At 43.7% G+C, this 10,361-nt stretch overlaps 1 protein-coding gene across 1 annotated transcript in view; it reads right to left on the bottom strand.

Moving 5' to 3' along the window:
- The window catches only part of LOC138959315 (uncharacterized), a 10,813-nt gene extending 735 nt beyond the window's left edge, over nt 1-10,078 (bottom strand). Inside the window, exons 1-7 of the mRNA XM_070330743.1 lie at nt 9,681-10,078; nt 8,591-9,325; nt 7,817-8,002; nt 6,388-6,530; nt 5,107-5,624; nt 3,868-4,006; nt 1,880-2,058 (exon numbers count right to left, since the gene is read on the bottom strand). Coding sequence (XP_070186844.1) covers nt 1,880-2,058; nt 3,868-4,006; nt 5,107-5,624; nt 6,388-6,530; nt 7,817-8,002; nt 8,591-9,313 — 1,888 coding nt within the window. The 5' untranslated portion in view covers nt 9,314-9,325; nt 9,681-10,078. The remainder of the gene's footprint in view (nt 1-1,879; nt 2,059-3,867; nt 4,007-5,106; nt 5,625-6,387; nt 6,531-7,816; nt 8,003-8,590; nt 9,326-9,680) is intronic.
- Nucleotides 10,079-10,361: the final 283 nt, after the last annotated feature.

The raw sequence follows: 10,361 nt of genomic DNA, 5'->3' as shown, positions 1-10,361 counted from the left end.
GTCGTAGGCTGTAGGGTAAGAGAAACAAACTCATTATTACAATTTTCTTCACTCCATAACTGTGCATACATTTATGTTTTTTGTGTGTACATTTCCACTGACTTCTGGATGTTAATGAAAAGGTAGGCTGCAGGGTAAAAGGAACAAAAGCATTACATTAAAGTTTGCAATGGCAGTTAGTGCTACATTCAAGGTTTTCGGTATACATTTCCACTTACAAATTCAACTTTTTCTGCTTTCAGGCGACATAGTCGCTACCTTCCCTCTGTTGATGAAATGTCCCATCATTATGTGTAGCGAACATCTGAGATTGTTGTTGATAACGATAGAGTCATTTAAATTGTGTATTGTGTACGTGATTGTGTTGCAGTTATTTAAAGTTTATTTGTTTTTAAATGTGAAATTGTTGCTGTTATTAAGATTATTATATTTAAGATTGCAAGGCGCTTAGAACTATTATAGGATTTGCGCCCTATAAATACCCTTATTACTATTATTATTAAATCGTAGGCTGCAGGATAAGAACAACAAATGCAGTCCATTTAAGTTGCCATTGCTACTTGTGAATACATTCATGGTTTTCTATGAAAATGTTCACTGCGTTCCCCCTGTTTGTCTAATCGCAGGCAGCAAGATAAGTGTAACAAAGGCATTACATTTAAATTTCCATTGTCAGTCGCTTATCAATGCAAGTTTTTCTGTGAACATTTTCACTGCCAGAGTGTTAATAAGCTTACGGTTTTTGTATAGATTTTTCGATGGCAAAGTGTCAATACACGCGTGGTTTTCTGTACACATGTTTTACTACCAACTTGTTCATTCATTCATTCATGTCTTTCTGTGTAAATCGCCACTGCTTTCTCGCCGGCTATTGATATAATAGTACGAGAAACAGATCCATTACATGGAAGCTTTCATTGCCAATGTTGTTCGTATGGTCAAGATAGGACACCAAATGCAGTTTTGATTGTGAAGCCGCCTCCGTCTTATTCTTATCGTTTGCATCACATTCATACCCCCCACCCACAAACAGTGATTTAGGACACATAGAATCTGCTTTAGAGCACTGCTCACATGGCCATCTCTACCATGACAAGGCTGATTCCTTAGCGCGGTGTGCTGCTTTGAGTGCCTCGATCACCCAGAGAGCTATGCCAGCGGGAGTGTAAACTCCTGGTAGGGCCACCCAAGCTGGACAGGTCAAAGGGTAGAGGTCAGACTAATTCAGCCACCTCTCCCCGAGGCTAATGGGGTATGAGAAGGATCACTCAGAAAAAAAAACAAGGACGGGGGACGTTCTGCAGCCATGGACGGCAAGTCTCCTACGACAAGGAAAAGTCGGAGAAGAAATCACTGCTGAAGACGGATGCGCTGGGCCAAAGTGCGCGTAATGACAGTGCAACGCATTTCACTCCCATGATGGACAACGACGATTCAACACGTGAAAAGGAAAAAGTGATCGACAAGAAGAAGAAGAAGACATGGCCATCTGACTGATGAGCTCATTGATTGACTGATTCGTAAGCTGACTAACAAAGTGACTAACTTTTAATGTTGTTCGTTTGTTGAGCGTGTGCACGCATGTGTGTGTGTGTGTGTGGTGTGTGAGTGTTTGTGTGTGTGTGTGTGTGTATGTGTGTGTGTGGGTGTGTGTGTGTGCACGTTCATGTGCGTGTGTGTGTGTGTGTGTGTGTATGTGTGTGTGTGGATGTGTGTTTGTGTGCGTGTGTGTGTGTGTGTGTGTGTGTGTGTGCGTGCGTACGCTTATTCGTGTGCGACACGTGCGTATGTCAGTCTGTCCATCTCCGTGTCTGGCTTTCTGCGTGTGTGTCTGCGTGTGAATATATGCGTGCCACTTTTCCCCGCATCATTTTCTCACCTCTCACGGTGCTCCCTAAGACGGTGGTGGTGCCACGCAAGCGGCCTTGACATTGGCTGAAGTCGACGATCATGCGCACTTGACGCCTTCCTCGCCTCAAAGAGGACCGAAACCTGCCGAACGTCCTCATTTCCTGCTCGCTCTCTTGCGGGCGTGACGTCATCTTGACTCCACCCATACTGCCGGATGAAAGCAATAAGGCTGGCGTTAGGTCATTGATTTCTTTCGACTAGTGTCATTTAAAAAACTCATTCGTGAACAGAAATTCTACTCTGCACAGGAAGCGGTCAGGGTGGTGATTGTTGGTATGTGTTAAAGTGAATGCTCTTATTTTATTCCACGTAAAAGGCCTTGGCATATGCGAGATAGTGAGCAGAATTGTTTTCTCGGGAAGGTCTGTGTCTTTAATAATGACTCGAGTGTTGTCATTGGAAACATTGATATGTTCACTGTGCTTAAAAGCTGTAGTTTAACCTTTGGAATAAATGACACACACACACACACACACACACACACACACACACACACACACACACACACACACACACACACACACACACACACACACACACAAATAGTTAACTGCGAATCCTAATCCTAAAGTATTTTTCTTAGATTTGGTCAAAAACCACACAACACATCTCACTTTCAGAAACAAATGCACCAATTTGCTTGACAAATGGGTAATTCTTCTGAAAATAATAGACTGAACCTAATAATGTTAAAAAAAATCATTGTCTGATCACGGGCACACACACACAAATCAACAAGTCGCGTAAGGCGAAATTACTACATTTAGTCAAGCTGTGGAACTCACAGAATGAAACTGAACGTAGTCCGCCGCGAGTGCAAAACGCAGTGAAAGTGACGAGCCTGTTTGGCGCGGCAGCGGTTGCGCTGTGCTTCATAGCACGCTTTACTGTACCTCTCTTCGTTTTAACTTTCTGAGCGTGTTTTTAATCCAAACATATCATATCTATTATGTTTTTGGAATCAAGAACCGACAAGGAATAAGATGAAATAGTTTTTAAATCGATTTCGGAAATTTAATTTTGATCACAATTTTTATATTTTTAATTTTCAGAGATTGTTTTTAATCCAAATATAACATATGTATATGTTTTTGGAATCAGAAAATGACGAAGAATAAGATGAAATTGTTTTTAGATCGTTTAATAAAAAAATAATTTTAATTACAAGTTTTCGATTTTTAATGACCAAACTCACTCATTAGTTTTGAAGCCACCAAGCTGAAATGCAATACCAAACCCCGGCCTTCGTCGAAAATTGCTTTGCCAAAATTTCAATCAATTTAATTGAAAAATTAGGGTGTGACAGTGCCGCCTCAACTTTTACAAAAAGCCGGATATGACGTCATCAAAGGTATTTATCGAAAAAAGGAAAACAAAAGTCCGGGGATATCATATTCAGGAACTCTCATGTCAAATTTCATAAAGATCGGCCCAGTAGTTTAGTCTGAATCGCTCTACACACACACACAGACACACACACACACACACACACACACACACACACACACACACACACACACACACACACATACACCACGACCCTCGTCTCGATTCCCCCCTCTATGTTAAAACATTTAGTCAAGTAAAAAGAGTCAGAAAGAGTAGAACTTAAGCTTACCAAAGTGGAAACAAGCGGAAAAACAAAAAGATTCTGTTCTAACCAATACAAGGTCAGCACATAAAAAAACTAAATCAAACTTTTACCTATGGAGGTTTCTTCAAAAACAAACACAGAAGAAAACAACAAGTGCTCAATTACCTTGAGTAATCATCGATTTTTGGTCAAAATCTGGCTAGAAGTGGCCTGTCAACCTTTTCAGAAGATTCAATTCAATTCAATTCCATTCAATTAAATTCAATACAACTTTATTATCTGAATGTTTGAGAAACAGATTTTTTTCTTTGGGCTGATTTACACAAATAACATCACATACAGATCTGGCGTGCGTTTCTTACCCCGTGTTGTAGTCGAAGAGGCGACACTGGACTGTCTGGTCCCACACCAGCTTGTTGGTACCCACGTGCTGGCGGTGTAAACGTACGTCCACCCGACCGTTGCTTTGGATGATGATCTCACGTCGCATCGCCTCCATGCCTGCAAGCACACATTGCAAGCACACATTTCATTTTCTCATTTTTCATTTTCATGTATTGTCCCATCGCTGGGAAATTCGGCTCCCAGTGGAAAGCTAGCAGCAACAGAGTCGCGCTACCCAGGTGTCTGCGTGTGTAGGTGTATTCAGCCACCTGCACTTTTGGCAGAATGACCAAGGTCTTTTACGTGCCACAGTGGTGACACGGAGGTGGAACATGGATACCGTCTCGCAGTCTGCACATAAAGTTGACCCGTGTCCGCCCCGGCCCGGAACCGAACCCGTGACCAACTGAGCTATATACAGGGCCCCCATTTGATCTGGGACCATGGTAGGTGTATCTCTCTCTAGTTTTTCAAACCTTAACATAGAACCATGGTTTCTCGGCATCTCTTTAGATTTAAGTTCTCTAATTAGAATAATTCCATAAGGGCAACGTTTCATTAGAATAATTCCATAAGGGCAACGTTTCATTAGAATAATTCCATAAGGGCAACGTTTCATTAGAATAATTCCATAAGGGCAACGTTTCATTAGAATAATTCCATAAGGGCAACGTTTCATTAGAATAATTCCAAAAGGGCAACGTTTCATTAGAATAATTCCATAAGGGCAACGTTTCATTAGAACAATTCCATAAGGGCAACGTTTCATTGCCTTGCCTTTGATGATGATCTCTCTTCTCATCGCCTGTATGCATGTAAGCAGATATTGCATGCCACCAGGTTACGCGGGTCTCTCTAGTTTTCAAAACAACAGACCAATCAACAATGGTTTCACGGCATGATCTTTCAATTCTCTAATCAGAACGATTCCTAAAAGGCTCAACTTTCTTTTTCATTCCGCACTTGTTGTCTAAAGAGAAAGAAGAAGGCGTATTTTAACAAACTAATAAAACAAAATCGAACAAACAAAACCATGTTTCAACCCTGAAATAGTGCAGAGGTCTTGGAAGATCACTGCGGGTGGAAGAAATATCACATTTGAGTTTTGTTGTTGTTGTAATCTACACCACTGCTTATAACAACATATGTCATACAATAGTCAGGCTCGCCGTCACTGAGTTAGAAAAGCGATTGATCAAAAGTGTGTGCATACTAACCTTCATCACCCTCGACGAACTTGGTTTGCCAAAACCGAATAGTTTCTGGGTCTCGACGCCTGCTGCCGCTCGAGATCTCGAAGGTGTCCACAAAATCCCCGAACGACAGTCGCTTCGCTTTCAGTTGTTGGGGCGTCGAGCAGGCGCTTAATTCAACGGAATAGTACACCAGCCGCCCCGATTTCAGAGCACTGGCTATGGCCTTGTAGTCTGGCAGCAACCACTCGAAATCTTTGTTAATTTCCATCGATTTCTCTTTGTCGCCTGTTCTCGGAAGCGGTTTGGCTTTTTGTGCGGAAGCTTTTCGTGAGTGATGAGAAGACCTGGTTTGAAGACTGTTGTGGCGAGGGGCTGTAGTAACTGCGAGGGTGGGTGGCAGGGTGGGTGGCAGGGTGGGTGGCACAGTCTCCATGCGACGTGGAGAAGGTGGGGAGGGGAGAGAAGGAAGCTCGTTCAACACCAATCTTTCCCGCAAAGCTTTTCTTGATACTTTTCCTGCTCTTTGTTTCTTCTGTTTTCTGAAACAATATTATATACAGTAAGGCATTCGTGTTCTTCAAGGTATAAGAATGCAGGCATTGGCAAAATAGACTACAGTTTTAAATTTAAAAAAACCCAAGAAAGGTAGGTTGTTGGAACTTTTGTTATTGGATTTTTTTCAGAATTTGTTTCTGAATTTTGGAACGTTGGCAGTCTCTTTGTTTTTGGATTTACAGTTTTAAAGAAAATCATCACGGGCAGCTACACTTCCGTGAGACTATGTGATACTTTACTGCTTATGGCACTACAGCAAAATACCACCCCCAAGATGTAGAATGTGTTAGTGATTAAAAGTAGCACTGAATGAGAAAATCTGTTTTAATTAATGGTGTCCCTTTTGACTTGCAAGGTCACTGATTTGAAACGTTTGCTTCCTGTCTGATAGTCGATGTTCTTTTAATCACAATGTAGGTAGGTGTGCAATAGGATGGAATAGTAGGAGTAACATGAAAATATATTTTCAAGTCAAATTCCCTTTTCGGAGAACACCCCCCCCCCCCCCCCCCCCACATCCATGGAAACTACTCAATCATATCTAACTCCCTTTCCCTCCCAACCTCCCCCTCCCTCAAGCCATCCACTTCCCCACTTATTCGATGGATCACTCCGTCCTCCTGCTCAACAACAAACCTATAAAAAAAATATAACAAAAATGGATTATCGTATCAACATTGCTTACACCGACACCGTGACACTAAATAACACATACACTAAATAACACATACACTAAATAACACATACCGTCCCCCAAGAAACGATTTGGTTTTCACGAGGTTATAGGGCCCGTCAGTGTGCACAAGTTTCTTGCCGTCACGGGTTCGGTACCAGGCTTCCCGCGTCTGAAGTACCTCCTTGGTCAGCGTCATCGACACTCGGATCCGTACCTGTTATGGATCAAAATAATATTAAACATAGATGGGCGCACAATAGTTTGCACACTGTATGTGAGGATGCGGGTATGGATGATTGTGTGTGTTTTTGGGAGATGTGTGTGCAGATGTGTGATATTTATGTGTTTATATGTTTCGAGAGTGTGACTTTATGTGATGTAATATCTCTTTATTCGAGGCAAAAGTCAAAATTCTGTTTGTTATGTATTCAGATAATAAAGTTGTATTGACTTGAATTGCTCTGCTGGACCTGGCTCACACATGGCCAGTCACACTCGGAGCCTCCTGAGGCCTAAACGGCGCAGCACCTCCCGTGAAAACAGTTGGACATTCCGCATGTATCTCCGAGTTACCTAAATCTCTGTCTGTACCATGACACAAACAGTACCATAAGGTAAGGCATAAAGTAAGGCAAGGTAAGGTAAGGTAAGGTAAGTTTAGACGTTAAATTAAGTTAAAGTAAGTTAAGTTAAGGCAGAGCAGGGCAAGGTAAGGTAAGGTAAGGTAAGATAAGGTAATGGAAGGTAAGGTAAAGTAATGTAATTGAAGTTAAGATAAGGTAATGTATGCATACAATCCTTTCAAGGATGACATAGCTAAATGACATTCTTCTTCGTCGTTCGCTCAGCCAGGCACTCCGGTCCTTCCTACACATGCCGCTGTCTGTTGCAGGGTACTGTGTCACATGCCGCTGTCTGTTGCAGGGTACTGTGTCACATGCCGCTGTCTGTTGCAGGGTAATGTGTCACATGCCGCTGTCTGTTGCAGGGTAATGTGTCACATGCCGCTGTCTGTTGAAGGGTACTGTGTCACATGCCGCTGTCTGTTGCAGGGTACTGTGTCACATGCCGCTGTCTGTTGCAGGGTACTGTGTCACATGCCGCTGTCTGTTGCAGGGTACTGTGTCACATGCCGCTGTCTGTTGCAGGGTACTGTGTCACATGCCGCTGTCTGTTGCAGGGTACTGTGTCACATGCCGCTGTCTGTTGCAGGGTACTGTGTCACATGCCGCTGTCTGTTGCAGGGTACTGTGTCACATGCCGCTGTCTGTTGCAGGGTACTGTGTCACATGCCGCTGTCTGTTGAAGGGTAATGTGTCACATGCCGCTGTCTGTTGAAGGGTAATGTGTCACATGCCGCTGTCTGTTGAAGGGTAATGTGTCACATGCCGCTGTCTGTTGCAGGGTACTGTGTCACATTTGAGATAGTAAAGTTAATTTGATATGATTTGTCTCCACAGGGCGGAAACCTAACCAAGCAATATAATGACACCCACGTACCTGTTCCCCCCTGACGTAGCCCAGGCACTCCTCCCCCGTGATGCCGACGAAGGACGCGCGGTCCAGACGCCGCCAGAACATGTCGCACGAGCCGCGAGACAGCAGGTCTTTGCGCCGCAGCTTGGCCATGAGGCGCAGGTTGCGGGTGGCTCGCTTGGCCGCCGTGTGCGTGGCAAAGTCCCACACCTTGGTAAAAACAAAACATTATTCAAATTTGGTTATCACGGAATATGTACAATACTTGACATTATGGATGCGTACTCAAGCATAATAGACGAATTCCGACAATAATTCCGTCGGGTTTGTATGGCTTGTGCAAGAGTGAATGCCCTTGACCTTGCTCCTGTTCCCATGTTTCCGACGCACCCCTCGCTAGTCATTGGCCCCTCCAATGTTTGCCAGAAGTTTTGGCAAGGGTATTCACCTTGTCACAACCTATACAAACCCGACGGAGTTATTTCCAAACATCGTCTATTGTCCTAATATTAGCGGATCTCAAGTTTAACAGAGCAGATGTAAACACGATGGCAGACATACTTTAATTTAGCAAAGTTAATTAGAAAATGTGAATTCAAAAAGAACACTAAATACGAGACAAAGGAAACGGTATAATGAGGGAAGAAGAAAAACGATGGCAGACATATTTAAATTAGTAACGTTAATTGGAAAATGTGATTACAAAGAGAACACTGAATACAAGGCAAATGAGAAGGTATAACGAGTAAAAAAAATAAAATTAAAAACAAAGGGAGAAGGGAAAAAAAAGGTCTCCACCTTCATGCGGATGGCGCGGTGAGACGGGTCGGGAGTGAAGGTGTGCACGCGCTGTCGGAAGGGGAAGAGGGAGTCCCCGGAATAGTCCTGCACCAGCACGGCGAAGGCTCTGGGCATGAAGCGCAGCGAGACGGGTCTGTAGGAGGACCTGAGCAGCATGTGTTTCTGCTGATTGGGGACCATCTCCCTCCCCACCTCCGCCTCCTGCTGGTACTGCTCGCTGTTGCTGTACACCCCAGGCAACAACCGTGACAGGCGTCGCATGTCTTTCCTCAGCGCCTTCGTTCCCACCGTTGACGGCTTTCTCGATGACGTCACCCCGTCCTCTGACGTCATCGCCGAGGACGGAAGCGTCTTCGACGATGACGGATTTCTCCGTGACGTCAGCTTCTTCCACACTTCTTCCTCTGACGTCATCGCCGAGGATGGTAGCGTCTCCGATGATGGCGGCTTTCTCCATGACGTCAGCTTCTGCAACATCTCTTCCTCTGACGTCATCGCCGAGGACGGTAATTTCTTCAGTGATGACGGAGGCTCGGGAAGCTGCTGAATGGTGGAGGATATGGGTGAGGGTAACGAAAGCCAGTGTGATAGCAAGGATGAGGATAGTGACGACGCGTCAGTCGGGAGATAGCGCGTCGTGGCAGACGCTGAGTGTTGGTACAGGGACAGGAAGAGGTAGAGAAGGACACCGCTGACTGAAGACATCGCTGCACTCAGCATTCTCTGTTATCACTGAAAGGTCACAAGCGTAAAAACTATAGTGACAACTTCAACAAATAAAAGCAAATATCCTCTAAGTTTGTTCCATGGCTGTTTCGGTAGACGAAATGCAGCTTTTATGGGTGAGAAGTTTGAAAAGACAATGTGTCATTGCAGACACAGGTACTGCGAAGTTCTTTGTTGTATTCATCTTTCAATTACAGACTTCCTTTATTCGTCTAATAAATAATCATACTCAATCAAATGCAATTCCAATAAGCCTTACAAGTTGAAACACTTTAAAAAAAATATATATAAATAGTGTTAACAAAATCTAATCTTTCACAGAAGTGGTAAAACAGTCAGAACAATAATTGCTAATACTGACCTGTTCAGAAGTCCTGGTCTTGTTTGCCTTTGTAGTCTTACAAGTTCTAAAGCGACGAATTTCACTAACTTACTTAGCACTAACACAGGGATAACTTGTACTTGATCACCTTCAGTCAAATGAAAGAAGCCTTTTGATTCGTGGTCTACAATGCCGACACGCTGACACTTGACGCGCTTTGAAATATGACCTGTCACGGCTGGCCTTTTCTCATTAGCACTGCAAGGTTCTCAACAATTACATCTGATCGTTACGCTCACGATAAAGTAACTTGCACTTTTAGGTTCTAAAATATACCATCTGATCGTTTCGTTAAAGTCAGCTTGCACTTTTAGGTTCTGAAATATGCCATCGAATAGTTACGCTCACGAAAAAGTCAACTTGCTTTGAAGACCGTCCCTGTTTCTCTCTGCGACCGTTGCAAGAGTAGCTAATGAGCGTGCGACGATTCTCTCTGCTATTTAAATCTGTCCACTTCCGCTGCTCCCAAAACAGCTCATTAAGAAGAAACACAACTCTTGGTAAGTCACAGCTCGGTATGCTGTAACTACGGCGTAACGCTGGTGCCAGAAGTGACGGGATTTGAGTTCGGGGCCCCTACGTATTATCTGAACCAAAATATACCTGTCAAGACAGACCATCTGCAATGTAGGGACACTTGATCGCATGTAACACAATGCT

The sequence above is a fragment of the Littorina saxatilis genome, linkage group LG1, assembly GCF_037325665.1.
Source record: "Littorina saxatilis isolate snail1 linkage group LG1, US_GU_Lsax_2.0, whole genome shotgun sequence".
Lineage (NCBI taxonomy): Eukaryota > Metazoa > Mollusca > Gastropoda > Littorinimorpha > Littorinidae > Littorina > Littorina saxatilis.
The sequence above is the reverse complement of the archived record's forward strand: the minus strand, read 5'-3'. Positions and strand labels throughout refer to the sequence as shown.